Source organism: Bos taurus, chromosome 2 (assembly GCF_002263795.3).
Source record: "Bos taurus isolate L1 Dominette 01449 registration number 42190680 breed Hereford chromosome 2, ARS-UCD2.0, whole genome shotgun sequence".
Lineage (NCBI taxonomy): Eukaryota > Metazoa > Chordata > Mammalia > Artiodactyla > Bovidae > Bos > Bos taurus.
The window spans coordinates 1,726,566-1,745,428 of record NC_037329.1 but is presented as its reverse complement, the minus strand read 5'-3'; the positions used below and the strand labels follow the sequence as shown (position 1 = coordinate 1,745,428).

The 18,863-nt window shown below is 39.7% G+C and overlaps 1 protein-coding gene across 2 annotated transcripts in view; it reads right to left on the bottom strand.

Moving 5' to 3' along the window:
- The window catches only part of ARHGEF4 (Rho guanine nucleotide exchange factor 4), a 331,537-nt gene that overhangs the window by 119,429 nt on the left and 193,245 nt on the right, over nt 1–18,863 (bottom strand). For both annotated transcript variants that reach the window (XM_059892236.1, NM_001192073.2), the window contains exon 4: nt 9,669–9,795. In XM_059892236.1, coding sequence (XP_059748219.1) covers nt 9,669–9,795 — 127 coding nt within the window. The remainder of the gene's footprint in view (nt 1–9,668; nt 9,796–18,863) is intronic.

Here is an 18,863-nt window from a genome sequence, read left to right as displayed (position 1 = left end):
ACTGTTGACAGGAAAGATACTCCCACCAAAAAGATATCCACATCCAAGGGCAAAGGAGAAGCCCCAGCAAGATGGTAGAAGTGGTGAAATTGAGTTTAAAATCAAATCCCATACCTGGCAGAGACACTCGGATGGCTCAAACAAAACTTTGTGCACACCAGAGGACCCCATAGAGACTGAACCAGTCCTGCATTTGAATGTTTGAGTTTCTCCTGTGGTGGTATGGGTCAGCTGTGGCCTGCCACAGAGGCAAGGGCTCTGGGTGCAGCAGACCTGGGTATGGCATAAGCCCTCTTGGAGGAGGTTACCATTAACCACACCACAGAACCACCAGAACTGACACAGGACTGGGGAAACAGACTCTTGGAGGGCACAGAAAACACCTTGTGTGCACCAGGACCCAGGAGAAAGGAGCAGTGACCCCACAAGAGACTGACTCAGACTTGCCTCTGAGTGTCCAGGAATCTCTGGCAGAGGTTAGGGTCATCAGTGGCCTGCGGCAGGGTCTGGGACACTGAGTGCAGCAGTGTGCATGGGACCTTTTGAAGGAGGTCACCATTATTTCCTTACCTCCACCATTAGTTTGGCCTCAGGTCAAACAACAGGGATGGAACACAGCCCCACCCATCAACGGAAAATTGGATTAAAGATTTACTGAGCATGGCCCTGCCCATCAGAACAAGACCCAGTTTCCCCCTGAGTCAGTCTCTGCCATCAGGAAGCTTCCATAAGCCTCTTATCCTTATCAATCAGAGGGCAGATAGAATGAAAACCACAATCACAGAAAACTAATCAAAGTGATCACATGGACCACAGCCTTGTCTAACTCGATGAAACTATGAGCCATGCCATGTAGGGCCACCCAACATGGATGGGTCATGGTGGAGAGTTCTTATAAAACATGGTCTACTGGGGAAGTGAATGGCAAACCACTTCAGTATTCTTGCCTTGAGAACCCTGTGAGCAGTATGAGAAGGCAAAAAGATGGGACACTGAAAGATGAACTCCCCAGGTTGATGGGTGCCCAATATGCTACTGGAGAAGAGTGGAGAAATAACTCCAGAAGGAATGAAGAGACAGAGCCAAAGCAAAAACAACACTCAGTTGTGAATGTGACTGGTGATGGAAGTAGTAGGATGCTGTAAAGAACAGTATTGCATAGGAACCTGGAACGTTAGGCCCATGAATCAAGGTAAATTGGAAGTGGCCAAACAGGAGATGGCAAGAGTGAACATCGAATTTTAGGAATCAGTGAACTAAAATGGACTGAAATGGGTGAATTTAACTCAGATGACCATTATATCTACTACTGTGGGCAAGAATCCCTTAGAAGAAATGGACTAGCCATCATCGTCAACAAAAGAATCTGAAAGGCAGTACTGGGATGCAATCTCACAAATGGCAGAATGATCTCTGTTCATTTCCAAGGCAAACCATTCAATATAACAGTGATCCAAGTCTATGCCCCAACCAGTAATGCTGAAAAAGCTGAAGTTGAATGGTTCTATGAAGACCTACAAAATCTTCTAGAATTAACACCCAAAAAAGATGTCCTTTTCATTATAGGGGACTGGAAGGCAAAAGTAGGAAGTCAAGAAACACCCGGAGTAACAGGCAAATTTGGCCTTGAAGTACAAAATGAAGTAGGGAAAAGGCTAATAGTTTTGCTAAGGGAACACATTGGTAATAGCAAACACCCTCTTCCAGCAATACAAGAGAAGACTCTACACATGGACATCACCAGATGGTCAACACCAAAATCAGACTGATTATATTCTTTGCAGCTGAAGATGGAGAAGCTCTATACAGTCAGCAAAAACAAGCCCGGGAGCTGACTGTGGCTCAGATCATGAACTCCTTATTGCCAAATTCAGACTTATATTGAAGAAAGTAGGAAAAACCACTAGACCATTAAGGTATGACCTAAATCCAATCCCTTATGATTACCCAGTGGAAGTGACAAATAGATTCAAGGGATTAGATCTGATAGACAGAGTGCCTAAAACAATCTATTCTTTTAACTTCTTTGTCTTACCCTCTTTCTACCTATAAAAACTTTCCGACTTGTGCAGTTCCTCAGAAACTCCTTTCTACTTGTTTGGTGGGATGCTATTCTGATTCATGAATTATTGTTGCTGTTCGCTTGCTAAGTTGTGTCCAGCTCTTTCCAACCCCATGGACTGCAGTACGCCAGGCTTCCACATCCTTCACTATCTCCTAGAGTTTGCTTAAACTCATGTCCATTGAGTTGGTGATGCCATCCAACCACCTCAAACCTCCATCACCTGCTTCTCCTTCTGCCCTCAATCTTTCCCAGAATCTGGGTCTTTTCCAGTGAGTCAGCTCTTTGCATCAGGTGGCCAAAGTATTGGAACTTCAGCTTCACTATTGATTTCCTTTAGGGTTGACTGGTTTGAGCACCTTGCTGTCTGACAGACTCTCAAGAGTCTTCTTCAGCACCACAATTTGAAAGCATCAGTTCTTTGGCACTCAGCCTTCTTTATGGTTCAGTTCTCACATCTATACATTACTAGTGGAAAAACCATAGTTTTGGCTATAGAGGCCTTTGTTATCAAAGTGATGTCTCTGCTTTTTAATATACTGTCTAGGTTTGTCATAGCTTTCCTTCCAAGGAGCGAGTATCTTTTAATTTCATGACTGCAGTACCATCCACAGTGATTTTGGAGCCCGAGAAAATAAAATCAGCACTGTTTCTACTTTTTTCCCTTCTATGAATAATTGAACAAAGGCAAATAGATCTTCAAATTTACTCAGTTGAAATTTGTTTTTTAAACACAAGTTGCAGCAAATATAGAATATCAATAGATAAATAGCAATTATTTTTTGAAAATGGATAGTCTAGAGTTGAAGAGTACAGTAACTAAAATTAAAAATTCACCAGAAAGTCTCAATAGTAGGTTTGAATCACAGAAAAAAGAAGTAGCATACCTGCAAAGATAAATAGGGATTATGCAAACTGAAGAACAGAGAGAAAAAAGAGTGAAAAAAAGAATACAGTCTCAGAGAAATAATGAACAATCCCTTAGCACTGTCACTGTTGGGTGGAAGGATTTCTTAAAGGTGGGTACCAGGCAGGGCCCTCCTTTTCCAGCCATGAGTAGATGGAGGAACCCCATTAACCACACCAAAATAATAGGAGTCCCAGAAAGAGAAGAGAGAGAAAGGAGAAAAAAACTCAAAGAAATAATAGTTGAAAACTTCCAAAATTTACTGAGAAACAAAAAACAAACATGTCTAGGAAGCACAACAAATTCTAAGTAGGATAAATGGAAAGACACCCCAAAAGAGACACATCATCCTAAATAGGCTGAAAGCAAAAGACAAGGAGAAAAATCTTGAAAACAGCAAGATAAAAATGATATGTAACTTACAAGGGAACCCCAGAAAGATTAACAGCTGACTTTCCAGCAGAAACTGTAGAGGCCAGAGGAAGTGGTATAATAATAAAATTACTAAGAGGAAAAAAAAAAAAAGCCTCTCAACCAAAAGTTCTATATCCAGCAAAGATTTCTTTCAAAAACAAAGGCAAATAGACTTTCTCAGATAAACTCTTAGAAAATTTGTTTTAGGAGACCCAACTTACAAGAAATACCCAAGTTCTTCAGACTGAAAACAAGTTACCCTAGATGGCAATTCAAATGCACATGAACAAAAACAGAGCACTAGTAAAGGTAATTATGTATTTATAAAAGATACTATAAGTTCTTTTTCCCCCTTTTTTTCCTTTAACTGATTTAAAAAGTAATTGTATAAAATTATATGTATCTAAAGTATTGTGAAGTTAAGTGGGCCTTAGAAAGCATCACTATGAACAAAGCTAGTGGAGGTGATGGAATTCCAGTTGAGCTATTTCAAATCCTGAAAGATGATGCTGTGAAAGTGCTGCACTCAATATGCCAGCAAATTTGGAAGACTCAGCAGTGGCCACAGGCCTGGAAAAGGTCCATTTTCATTCCAATCCCAAAGAAAGGCAATACCAAAGAATGCTCAAACTACCGCACAATTGCAGTCATCTCACATGCTAGTAAAGTAATGCTCAAAATTCTTCAAGCCAGGCTTCAGCAATATGTGAACCATGAACTTCCTGATGTTCAAGCTGGTTTTAGAAAAGGCAGAGGAACCAGAGATCAAATTGCCAACATCCACTGGATCATGGAAAAAGCAAGAGAGTTCCAGAAAAACATCTATTTCTGCTTTATTGACTATACCAAAGCCTTTGACTGTGTGGATCACAATCAACTGTGGAAAATTCTGAAAGAGATGGGAATACCAGACCACGTGACCTACCTCTTGAGAAACCTGTATGCAGGTCAGGAAGCAACAGTTAGAACTGGACATGGAACAACAGACTGGTTCCAAATAGGAAAAGGAATACATCACAGCTGTATATTGTCACCCTGCTTATTTAACTTCTATGCAGAGTACATCATGAGAAACGCTGGACTGGAAGAAACACAAGCTGGAATCAAGATTGCCGGGAGAAATATCAATAACCTCAGATATGCAGATGACACCACCCTTATGGCAGAAAGTGAAGAGGAACTCAAAAGCCTCTTGATGAAAGTGAAAGTGGAGAGTGAAAAAGTTGGCATAAAGCTCAACATTCAGAAAATGAAGATCATGGCATCTGGTCCCATCACTTCATGGGAAATAGATGGGGAAACAGTGGAAACAGTGTCAGACTTTATTTTTGGGGGGCTCCAAAATCACTGCAGATGGTGACTGCAGCCATGAAATTAAAAGACGCTTACTCCTTGGAAGGAAAGATATGGCCAACCTAAAGAGCATATTAAAAAGCAGAGACATTACTCTGCCAACAAAGGTCCGTCTAGTCAAGGCTATGGTTTTTCCTGTGGTCATGTATGGATGTGACAGTTGGACTGTGAAGAAGGTTGAGTGCCAAAGGATTGATGCTTTTGAACTGTGGTGTTGGAGAAGACTCTTGAGAGTCCCTTGGACTGCAAGGAGATCCAACCAGTCCATTCTGAAGGAGATCAGCCCTGGGATTTCTTTGGAAGGAATGATGCTAAAGCTGAAACTCCAGTACTTTGGCCACTTTTGCGAAGAGTTGACTCATTGGAAAAGACTGATGCTAGGAGGGATTGAGGGTAGGAGGAGAAGGGGACGACAGAGGATGAGATGGCTGGATGGCATCACTGACTCGATGGACGTGAGTCTGAGTGAACTCCGGGAGTTGGTGATGGACAGGGAGGCCTGGTGTGCTGTGATTCATGGGGTCGAAAAGAGTCAGACACGACTGAGCAGCTGAATTGAACCGACTGATACAAAAGTCAATTGTATTTTTATGCATTTTTAGTGACCATTCTGAAAATGAAATTAAGAAGACAGTTTCATTTCAAAGCATCAAATATTATATAAAATACTTAGGAATTAATTTTCAAAGGAAGTACAAACTTGTATTCTGAAAATGACACACTGTCACTGAAAGAAACAAAAGATCTAAATAAATGGGAAAAAATCCTATGTTCATGGATCAGAAAACTCAACACTGTTAAGATGACAATGCTCCCCAAACTCATTTACGGATTCAGTGCAATCCTCATCAGAATCCCATCAGATGCAGAGCACATCATGTGAAATGCTGGGCTGAATGTAGCATAAGCTGGAATTAAGATTGCCAGGAGAACTATCAATAACCTCAGATACACAGATGACACCACTCTTATGGCAGAAAGTGAAGAGGAACTGAAGAGCCTCTTGATGAAAGTGAAAGAGGAGAGTGAAAAAGCTGGCTTAAAATTCAACATTCAAAAAACTAAGATCATGGCATCTGGTCCCACCACTTCATGGCAGATAGATGGGAAGACAATGGAAACAGTGGGCTCCAAAATCACTGCAGATGGTGACTGCAGCAATGAAATGAAAAGATGCTTGCTCCTTGGAGGAAAAGCTATGACCAACCTAGACAGCATATTAAAAGGCAGAGACATTTCTTTGCTGACAAAGGTCCATCTAGTCAAAGCTATGGTTTTTGCAGTAGTCATGTAAAGACGTGGGTGTTGAACCATAAAGACAGCTGAGCCCCAAAGAATTGATGCTTTTGAACTGTGGTGTTGGAGAAGACTTTTGAGAGTCCCTTGGACTGCAAGGAGATCAAACCAGTCAGTCCTAAAGGAAATCAGCCCTGAATATTCATTGGAAGGACTGATGTTGAAGCTGACACTCCAATACTTTGGCTACCTGATGTGAAGAACTGACTCACTGGAAAAGACCCTGATGCTCGGAATAATTGAAGGTGGGAGGAGAAGGGGGCGACAGAGGATGAGATGGTTGGATGGCATCACCAACTCGATGGACATGAGTTTGAGCAAGCTCTGGGAGTTGGTGATGAATAGGGAAGCCTGGAGTGCTGTAATCCATAGGATCACAAAGAGTTGGACACGACTGAATGACTGAACTGATTCTAAAAGTCATATGGAACTAGAAGGGATTCAAAAGAGCCATGACATTCCTGAAAAAGAAGGGTAAAGTAGGGAGATTCCACTTCCTGATTTCAAACCTTACTACAGAGTAATGTAAAGAAGACAGTGTGGTTACTAGTACAAGAATGGACATAGATCATGGAATACAATTGATAGTCCTGGAATAAATCCATACATCTATGATCAACTACAGGGGCCATGACCATTCAAAGTGGAAAAATAGTCTTTTCAACAAATGTTCTGCAGGTGCAGAGGGCTTTATGTGATGCTGTGTGCGGTCATCATGTTGGGGCTCACAGAGTCATATCTGGACCTGCTGATTCCACTCAGAGAGGAGTGAGTGTAGTAGACTTTATCTTGGGCACCAGTCTGTGGGGCAGAAGGTGGCATGCTCACACATCATGCTAATTCTTGACTACTCTATGAAACATAGCTAAGTTCTGAAAAGAGGCAAAGATCTCACTGGGACTGCTTAAAGCTCCCTCACTCCAGGTGATGGAACCTGTGATACACATTATAGGGAAGCTTAACTTCCTGCTTCAGCTGTGCTTGAATTTTAAGAGGAACCTATAACAATCTCTGAAAGGATGTCTCCAGTGCTACTTGTCAACCAGCCATTGTTGGGGAAGAGCTGATGTCTATAAAGATAAGCAAATAGAGAAATTTCACCTATAAAAAAGTTACCAGTTAAAAGAAAAGCATAGAACTTGGAAATGGATTTGTAAAACATCAACAGAAAATTTTACAAAATTCCCAACTTTCTGTTTTTTAAGAAGCTTCAAGAGGACATTGGAAAGATTGCATGGAGATTAAAAACATCACTGAATCACAATGAACAGTAGATGAGGTAAACCAGAAAAACAAGGTTGAAGATAAAACTGAGATATCTCCTAGAACCGTGAGGAAAAGGATAAAACAATAAAAATAATGAGAGATTCTAGGGATAGAATCTGGGGTAGAAAGAAATCCCAGAAGTTTGGAATATAAAAGTTGGAGTAGAAGAAATAATTAAAGAAATGAAAGCTTTCCTAAGCTAAATATTCACAGAGACCCAAGCTAACCCTCATATTAATCTGGTGAATACAAGATTTATACTTTTTTATGTAAAAAGAAGTATGAGATAGAGAAATGGAGGGGTGTGCCCAATTTCTCACCCCTATATGACAGACAGCTAAAGCCAGAGCCCTGACTTCTGACTTTCAGAGCAGTGTCCTTGGCATGGGTATGCTGTGCAACTTGTCACAGAGGCTTTTAAAAATCTCTTATTCTGCAATAAATTCATCTGCTAATTAATTCAAATGAGGCCCCAAAATAATAGGAATATGATTATTAAGCATGAATTTGTAAGAATGTTTCATTTCAAGAGCCAAAATAAGGATTATCCCAGGAAAAATGCTACGCTTACCTGTTACTGTCCCTTCCATAAGCCTCTAAACTGTTCCGAGACTTAATGAAGAGTTTATGTTAGAACTATTTTTTCTTTGAAAGGATTCTTTCAGCAGCTGTCAAATCCATTTTCATGACTTTGCTTACGGTAAATTTGAGATTATAATCTTATCTGGGGAGGAATAAAAGCCCACTGCACAATGTAGCATAAGCACAGACATTTGGTAATGGAAAACAATCATGGTAGCTAAACATCTGAGTAGCCAGCTCCTGCAGGACCAGCACCCAGTATGCACTTAGTCAGATTCAGAGGTCAGGTCTCATGTCTGCATCAGAGCTGACTCATCAGCACAGCATAGTCCATGCTCTAATGATCAGGACTCACTCACTACTCTGCCATATCATCTTTTGCTAACCTCATTGGCTTTCTACAGGTCTTTAGCTCCAATAGGATCAAACTACAGACATCCTTGAATACCCGCCCTGTCCCCATCCCCAAGTCTAGAAAAGTACATGTTTGATATGTATAGCCATTTTGTTTTTCCAAACCTGTCTAACGCATTTATTCTTATTTATCCTTTTTTAAGCACCATATTTGGGCTTCCCAGGTGGTGCTAGTAGTAAAGAACTTGCCTGCCAATGCAGCAGACATAAGAGAAGCAAGTTTGATCCCTGCATCAGAAAAATACCCTGGAGAAGAGCACGACAACCCACTCCAGTATTCTTGCCTGGAGAACCCCATGAACACAGGAGCCTGCCAGGCTATATCCATAGGGTCACATAGAGTCAGACATGACTGAAGCGACTTAGCATGCATGCACCATATTTGGCCTCTTCCTTCAATCAGCTGGATGCCTCTAAACCATAAGGTTTCCATCTAACGTAATCTGTACCTGAGATCTAACATCTGTCCTTGTACTCAGAGCTTTGAGCATTTTCATCATGTCCAGCTGTTCCTGGGTTAAGTTCAGGAAGGGTGGTGGCTGTACATGAAGAGGCTGCATCCTGGCTCTCAGTTCAGTTCAGTTCAGTTGCTCAGTTGTATCTGACTCTTTGCAACCCTGTGGACTGCAGCACACAAAGCCTCCCTGTCCATCACCAACTCCTGGCTCTCACTGGGGCCCAGTTTCCTTCTGGCACAAAAATCAGCCCTTTTATGGACAAATATGTGATATGATGATATGATGCTTTTGCCATAGTTTTTGGGAAAGGGCAGTTGGTAAAGAATCTGCCAACAATGCAGGAGACCTGGGTTCCATTCCTGGGTTGGAAAGATCCCCTGGAGAAGGGCATGGCAACCCACTCCAGTATTCTTGCCTGGAGAATTCCAAGGACAAAGGAGCCTGGCGGGCTACAGTCCATGGGGTTGCAAAGAGTTGGACACGACCGAGCGACTTTCACTTCACTTGGAAAAGGGACTCAGAAAGACTGCCACAAAATTCAAAAGCCTTGTCCCCGAGAAGGGGAAACACCCAAGCCTCGTCCCTGGATTAGACAACTCTCTCTGTAATTATTTCTTCTGTAAGTTATACCCTTTTATAAGTCTCAAGGAATGGTCAGTAGTTCTGCTCAAAATAAATGAATGGAGCCAGGTCTAGGAATTCAATAACGAAATCTTCCTCAAGCCAAGAATTCCTTTATATGGGTACTAGGGACCTCTTCCTAATTGAAAGTGTTAAAGACAGTGATCTATTTCTCACATTCAAGTTACTTATGCCAGACAAGCAAACACAGCTGTCAACAACATGCTTTCACATCTTGTTCTTTTTGTCAGGACACTGGAGTGTGAAAAAGAAAAGAGAGATTCATATAACTCACCAATGTCAGGTGTGGGCTCTGGCCAGCCCATGTGGTTCAATCCTGTCGGGGCACTCTGCGAGAATGGATGGCTTCTTCCAGGGAGGTTCAAAGACTTTGGAGAGGTAATGATCATCTTCCTCCAACACTGGGAGAAAAGGAAAAGAGGCAGAGAGTAAATGAAAAAAAGAGAGAGCATGCTGTCATTGCCACATTCTGATTTTCCTAATTGCCCAGGACTTTGCTGTGAGCAGAGCAAGCAGCCAAAATGCACACAGCTCAGGGAAGTGCCATTCACTTCAAAATCCATGATAAAAGAAAAGTTTCTCTTGGAATCAGTAGTCTGCAATCTGTACAGCCATATGTGGCAACCATGGCAGAACAGGTTGTCATTCAACAATGTGAAATGAGGACTGTCAGCAGGTCTCCAAACCCCAAATTATACCAGCTGGTCAGCCCACACAGCCTGACATTTCTCCAAAGCAAGACTTTGTTTTAGCTATATTCTTGCAGGGGTGCTAATTAAAATGCAACCCATGAAGACTCTTACACCTCAGAGCTCTACCCTTCAGACAGTAAGGACCAGTATTGCATGGGGGCTTGGTAGAGCAAGAATATTGTCCCTTTCTTTATCATCCCATTATCCAGAAATACACTTGGTCCCTCCAGATTTTGTCTACTTTATAAAGTTATCAAATTTACTTAAAATTTGGGTATTAATCATATAAATGTTCCATTTTCTTTTGTATTCCACACAAAGTAAGCAAACAGTGCTTAGAAAATTCTCTTAGTGATTTATGGAAACATAAATATAGAAACAAGGATTAGGGAGTACAATACTTCATTCCATCTCCTCATTTTGAATGCAACTAATAACATTGGGAGGATGTATAAGTCAGTTTCCCAAGGGCTATAAATAAATAATAGCATGTGGGTTGGAGTAGAAAGCCAGTATTTGAAACTAAGCTAATCCTGTGGTGAGTTACCTTTTTTTGTTTGTGGTTCTTGACCTCAATAGCAGCTTAAGACTGAGTATGGACCAAACGTACTCCAAAAAGTCTTCTCTAGTCTGCAGAAGGGGGAAAGGGACCCTGAGGATATGAATAAATGGGGAAATCTTCTATGTTATCATTTACTTCCACCCTAGACTCCCAGGAAATCTTATTATATCAGTACGTATGGCAGTGATGGCCAGGAAGGCCCCTAAAATTCTGAGGAAGGGGATTCTTTATGACCAGGAGAAATGTGGCCCCAAGAGCATGTGGGAAGAAGCCCTATTCCTTTTTTCCCACTTTGCTCTCCTGCCACTTGGCTCCAGAGGCAGACACAGTTACAGGAAGCATAAGGCAGACTGGGAAAATGAAAGCCACTAAATGCAGGCAAAAATGCAGGCAAAGGGGGGCTCCTGGAAGCCAAGAAGTGTCTGGAAGAATACAGAAAGGAAAAAGATCAAGAAATGATACCATAAAGTTGTTTATGATCTCCTGGACTTATACCCAAACCGTGCTTGTGTGGATCTAACCCTAAATAGAATACTAAAGTCACTGAGAACCAAAATTTGAGAACGAAATTATGGAGTGGACCATTTTATAAGTCTCAGACTAGCCAAAGAGTGATCCACATTATCGAAATAACACTGAAAACACCTTGAAAATTTTAACTGACATAACAAATAGAGCTCCTGCAGGGCAGTAAGAACTTTTACCCTAAACTGGATCAGTTACTTGAAAAACTTAATTATTCTTCTTCATAGAAACTAAGGCTCATAATGTAATATTCAAAATGTCCAAGATACAACCCAGAATTATTTGATATACAGAGAACTATGAAAATGTCAATAGCTTATAAGGGGAAGACAATCAACAGAGCCCAGCACCAAGATGACACAGTGTTGGAATTATAAAAGATTTTAAAGAAGCTCATATAACTGTGCGCTAAGAAGTGCATGTGAACACTCTTGAAATGAATTGAAAATAATGGCAGGAAAATAGATACAAAATAGAATACAATGGAAACATTAGACCTGAAAGAGAAAATAGCTAAAATTAAAATTTTATATGGGTGGACCTTGAGTGCATTATGCTAAGTGAAATAAATCAAACAAGAAAAAAAAAAGACTGTATGATCTTACTTGTATTGAATATGTGAAATCTTAGAAAAGAAAGTCAAGCTAATAGAGACAAAATAGCCAAAGGCAGGGAGTAGGTGGTAGGCAAACTGGATGAGGGAGCCAAAAGATACAAGCGTCCAGTTATAAAATAAGTCCTGTAAGGTGCAGCATGGTAACTACAGCTAACAACAGTGCACTGTATAACAGACACAAAGGAAACAAATTGACAGCAATACAATAACAGTGGGAAACTTTAACACCTCACATCAATGGACACACCATCAAGCAGAAAATCAACAAGGAAACAGTGACATTAAATAACACATTAGACCAACTGGACTTCATTCAAAAACAGAAAAACACATGCTTTTCACATGCACATGTAATGTTCTCATGCTGGTCCACAAAACAAGTCTCAGCACATTAGAGGACAGAAATGACACCAAGTATCCTTTCAGATAACAATGCTATGAAACTAGAAACCTATTACAGGAAGAAAAGTGGGAAAAATGCAAATATGTAGAGACTAAGAAACATGGTACTAAAACTCCAATAAGTCAACCAAAAAAAATGAAAGAGGAAATCAGAAAACACCCTGAGACAAATGAAAATTAAAAAACACAACTTTCCAAAGGCTATGGGAAGCAGCACAAGCTGTTCCCAAGAGGGAAGTTTATATCAATACAGCCTTACCTCAAGAAACAAGAGAAATAGATAACCAAACCTACCATGTAAAGGAATTAGAAATATAAGAACAAAATCCAAAGTCAGCAGAAGGATAGAAATAATAAAGATCAGAGTAGAGATTTAAAAAAACCAATACAACATTGTAAAATAATTAGCCTCTAATTAAAATAAATAAATTTAAATTAAAAAAAAAAAACCCACAATAGAAAAGACTAATGAAAAGAGCTGGTTTTTAAAAAAGATAAATGAAATTGATAAGCCTTTAGCCAGGCTCATTAAGAGAAAGAGAGGGGCCTTCCCTAGTGGCCAGTGGCTACGACTCTGTGTTCCCCATGAAGGGAGTTTGGGTTTAATCCCTGGTCAGGGAACTAGGTCCCACATGCCACAACTAAAGATCCATATGCCAGAACTAAGACCTGGCACAATAAAAATAAATAGATAGATAGATATTTTAAAAAAGAAAAAAAGAGGATCCAAATACACTAACTTGGAAATTAAAGATGACAAGTTGCAACTTGTCATAAGAGAATACTGTGAACAGTTACATACCAACAAACTGGACAACCTAGAAGGAATGGATAAATTCCTAGAAACATATAATCTTCATAGATTGAATCAAGAAGAAACAGATAATCTCAACAGATAGATTATTTGTATTGAAACTGAATTGGTAGTCAAAAACTCCCAACAAACAAAAGTCCAAAGCTAGAAGGCTTCACAGGAGAATTCTGTGTGTGTGCTTAGTCATTCAGTCATGTCCAACTCTTTGCAACCCTTTGGACTGTAGCCCCCCAGGCTTCTCTGTACATGGGAATTTTCAGGCAAGAATACTGGAGTGGGTTGCCATTCCTTCCTCCAAGGGATCTTCCCGACCCAGGGATTGAACTTGCACCCCTTGTGTCTCCTGTATTGCAGGCAGAATCTTTATTTGCCAAGCCATTGGGAAATTCTACCAAACATTTCAGTTCAGTTCAGTCGCTCAGTCGTGTCCAACTCTGCGACCCCATGGACTGCAGCACGCTAGGCCTCCCTGTCCATCACCAACTCCTGGAGTTCACTCAAACTCATGTCCATTGAGTTGGTGATACCATCTCATTCTCTGTCATCACCTTCTCTACCCGCCTTCAATCTTTCCCAGCATCAGGGTCTTTTCAAATGAGTCAGCTCTTTGCATCAGGTGGCCAAAGTATTGGAGTTTCAGCTTCAACATCTAAAGAAGACTTAATATCTATCCTCAAACTATTCTTTTTTTTTAATATAAATTTATTTATTTTAATTGGAGGCTAATTACTTTACAATATTGTATTGGTTTTGCCATACATCAATATGAATCCGCCATGAGTGTACATGTGTTCCCCATCCTGAACCCCCCTCTCATCTCCCTCCCCATACCATCCCTCTGGGTCATCCCAGTGCACCAGCCCCGAGCATCCTGTATCATGCATCTAACCTAGACTGGCGATTTGTTTCATATATGATATTATACATGTTTCAGTGCCATTCTCCCAAATCATCCCCCCCTTGCCCTCTCCCACAGAGTCCAAAAGACTGTGCTATACACCTGTTTCTCTTTTGCTGTCTCACATACAGGGTTATTGTTACCATCTTTCTAAATTCCATATATATGCATTAGTATACTGTATTGGTGCTTTTCTTTCTGGCTTACTTCACTCTGTATAATAGGCTCCAGTTTCATCCACCTCATTAGAACTGATTCAAATGTATTCTTTTTAATAGCTGAGTTAATACTCCATTGTGTATATGTACCACAGCTTTCTTATCCATTCATCTGCTGATGGACATCTAGGTTGCTTCCATGTCCTGGCTATTATAAACAGTGCTGCGATGAACATTGGGGTACACGTGTCTCTTTCAATTCTGGTTTCTTCAGTGTGTATGCCTAGCAGTGGGATTGCTGGGTCATATGGCAGTTCTATTTCCAGTTTTTTAACTGTACTAGTGGCTGTACTAGTTTGCATTCCCACCAACAGTGTAAGAGGGTTCCCTTTTCTCCACACCCTCTCCAGCATTTATTGCTTGTAGACTTTTGGATCGCAGCCATTCTGACTGGCGTGAAATGGTACCTCACTGTGGTTTCGATTTGCATTTCTCTGATAATGAGTGATGTTGAGCATCTTTTCATATGTTTGTTAGCCATCTGTATGTCTTCTTTGGAGAAATGTCTGTTTAGTTCTTTGGTCCATTTTTTGATTGGGTCGTTTATTTTTCTGCATTTGAGCTGCAGGAGTTGCTTGTATATTTTTGAGATTAGTTCTTTGTCAGTTGTTTCATTTGCTATTATTTTCTCCCATTCTGAAGGCTGTCTTTTCACCTTGCTTAGAGTTTCCTTTGTTTTGCAGAAGCTTTTAAGTTTCATTAGGTCCCGTTTGTTTATTTTTGCTTTTATTTCCAATATTCTGGGAGGTGAGTCATAGAGGAACCTGCTGTGATTTATGTCGGAGAGTGTTTTGCCTATGTTCTCCTCTAGGAGTTTTATAGTTTCTGGTCTTACATTTAGATCTTTAATCCATTTTGAGTTTAGTTTTGTGTATGGTGTTAGAAAGTGTTCTAGTTTCATTCTTTTACAAGTGGTTGACCAGTTTTCCCACATTACTTGTTAAAGAGATTGTCTTTAATCCATTGTATATTCTTGCCTCCTTTGTCAAAGATAAGGTGTCCATAGGTGCACGGGTTTATCTCTGGGCTTTCTATTTTGTTCCATTGATCTATATTTCTGTCTTTGTGCCAGTACCATACTGTCTTGATGACTGTGGCTTTGTAGTAGGGCCTGAAGTCAGGTTGATTCCTCCAGTTCCATTCTTCTTTCTCAAGATTGCTTTCTCCTCAAACTATTCTAAAATATTGAAGAGGATAAAACATTCCCAAACTCATTCTATGAGGCCAGAATTACACTGATACCAAAACCAGACAAAGACACTATAAAAATTGGAAATTACAGACCAGCATCTCTGATGAACACAGATGGAAGAATCCTCAACAGAATATTAGCAAACTAAATTCAAAGTACATAACAAAGGATCATATTGATACACCATGATCAAGTGGGATTTATCCCAGGGATGCTGGGTGATTCAATATCTACAAATCAACCAATGTTACACACCATGTTAATAAAATGAAGGATAAGGGAATTGATCAACATGGCAGAGTAGGAGGAAGTAGAGCTCATCTACCCCCACAAACACAAAAATACCTCTACATGTGCAACAATTGCCACTGAAAACTAACTGGAAATTGGCAGAAAGCCTCCTGTACAAACAAGGCTATAAGAAAAAACAAACTATAAAAGTCACATGATCTCCCAATAGATGGAGAAAAAGCATTAACAAAAATTCAGTATCCATTCATGATAAAAAATTATCAAAGTTGGTATAGAGGTACATTTCTTGAGATAATAAAGGCCATTTATGACAAACACACCTGACATCATACTGAATGGGGAAAACCTGAAATCTTTTCCTTCAGGATCAAGAATAAGACAAGAATGCCCACTCTCACCATTTTCACTTACCACAGTACAGGAACTCCTAGCTATAGCAAACAGATAAGAAAAAAAAGCACCAAAATTAGAAGGAAAGAAGTAAAACTGTCATATTTGCAGATGACATGATATTATATATAGAAAACTTTAAAATCTCCACCAAAAAACTTTTAGAATAGATGAATTCAATAAAGATGCAGGGTATAAGATTAATATACAGAAATTCACTCCTTTTCTATTATATGCTAATAATTAACTATGAAAAAGAGAAGCAAGAAAACACTACCATTTACAATTGCATCAAAGGAATAAAATGTCTAAGAATAAATTTACTAAGGAGAATAAAGACATATATTTTGAAAACTATAAGACATTGATGAAAGAAATTGGAGATGATACAAATATATGGAAAGGCATCATATATATATATATATATATATATATATATATATAATTACTGGAAGAAGTAATATTGTTAAAATATCTATACTACCCAAAGGAGTCTGAAGACTTAATGCAATGCCTATCAAAATACCCATAACATTTTTCACAGAATAAAAATGAATAAATAATCCTAAATTTGTATGGAACCACAAATGTCCCCAAATAGACAAATCGATATTGACAGAAAAGAACACAGTTCGAAGTATTATGCTGTCTGACTTCATACTAATCTTCAAAGCTACAGTAAAAAAAAAAAAAAAGCAGCATGGTATTGACAAAAACAGACATGTGGATCAATGAAATATCACAGAGAGCCCACAAATAAACCCATGTACATATGGTCAATTAGTCTATGACAAAAGAGGTAAGAATATGCAATGGAGAAAAAGTCTCTTCAACAAGCACTGCTAGGAAAACTGGACAGCTACATGTAAAAGAATGAGATCAGAACATTTTCTCACATCATATAAAGTATAAACTCAAAATGGATAAAGACCTATATATAAGATCAGAAAGTATAAAACTCCTAGAAGAAAATGCAGACAGTATACTCTTTGACATAGGCCTTAACAAGAATGGTAAAGACTAGAGATCTCACAAGAAAATTAGAGATATCAAGGGAACATTTCATGCAAAGATGGGCACAACAAAGGACAGAAACGGTATGAACCTAACAGAAGCTGAAGATATTAAGAAGCTATGGCAAGAATACACAGAACTATCCAAAAAAGATCTTAATGACCCAGATAACCACAATGGTATGATCACTCACCTAGAGCCAGACATCCTGGAATATGAAGTCAAGTGGGCCTTAGGAAGCATCACTACCAACAAAGCTAGTGGAGGTGATGGAATTCCAGCTGAGCTATTTCAAATCCTAAAAGATGATGCTGTGAAAGTGCTGCACTCAGTATGCCAGCAAATTTGGAAAATTCAGCAGTGGCCATAGGACTGGAAAAGGTCAGTTTTCATTCCAATCCCAAAGAAAGGCAATGCCAAAAAATGTTCAAACTACTGCACAATTGCACTCATCTCACCAATAGCAAAGTAATGCTGAAAATTCTCCAAGTGAGGCTTCAACAGTACGTGAACCAAGAACTTCCAGATGGATTCCAAGCTGGATTTAGAAAAGGCAGAGGAACCAGAGAGCAAATTGCCAACATGTTAGATCATAGAAAAAGCAAGGGAGTTCCAGAAAAAAATCTATTCCTGCTTTATTGACTATGCCAAAGCCTTTGACTGTGTGGATCACAACAAACTGGAAAATTCTTTAAGAGATGGGAATACCAGACCACCTTATCTGTCTCCTGAGAAATATGTATGCAGGTCAAGAAACAACAGTTAGAACTGGATATGGAACAATAGACTGGTTCCAAATCAGGACAGGAGTACGTTAAAGCTGTATATTGTCACCCTGCTTATTTAACTTCTATGCAGAGCACATCATGTGAAATGATGGGCTGGATGAAGCACAAGATGGAATCAAGATTTCTGGGAGAAATATCAATAACCTCAGATATGCAGATGACACTGCCCTAATGGTAGAAAGTGAAGAAGGACTGAAGAGCCTCTTGATAAAAGTGAAACAGGAGAGTGAAAAAGCTGGCTTAAAACTCAGCATTCAAAAAATTAAGATCATGATATCTGGTCCCATCACTTCATGGCAAATAGATCAGGAAATAATGGAAATAGTGACAGACTTTATTTTAATGGGCTCCAAAATCATTGCAGATGGTGACTGTAGCCATGAAATTAAAATACACCTGCTTCTTGGAAGAAGAGCTCTGACAAATCTAGACAGCAAAAAGTAGAGGTATTACTTTACTGACAAAGGTTCATCTAGTCAAAGCTTTTTCAGTTTTTCCAGTAGTCATGTATGGATGTGAGAGTTGGACTGTAAAGAAAGCTGAGTACCGAAAAATTGATACTTTTGAACTGTGATGTTGGATAACACTCTTGAGAGTCCCTTGGAGTGCTAGGAGATCAAACCAGTCAATCCTAAAGTAAATCAGTCCTGAGTATTCATTGGAAGGACTGTTGCTGAAGCTCCAATGCTTTGGCCACCTGATACAAAGAACTGGCTCATTGGAAAAGACCCTGACACTGGAAAAGATTGAAGGCTGCAGGAGAAGGGGATGACAGAGGTTGAGATGGTTGGATGGCATCACCATCTTGATGGACATGAGTTTGAGTGAGCTCTAGGAAGTGGTGATGGGCAAGAAGCCTGGCATGCTGCAGTCCATGGGGTCACAAAGAGTCAGACATGAATGAATGACTGAGTGACTGAACTGAAAATTTATATATATATATATAATTTGTCTCCTCAGGCAAGAATCTGTGGGTGTATGAATCCTCAGTCATGTCTGATTCTTTGCAACCTCATGGATGTAGCCCACCGGGCTCCTCTGTCCATGAAGCTTTCCAGGCAAAAATACTGAAGTATGTTGCCATTTGCTACTTGAGGGGATCTTCC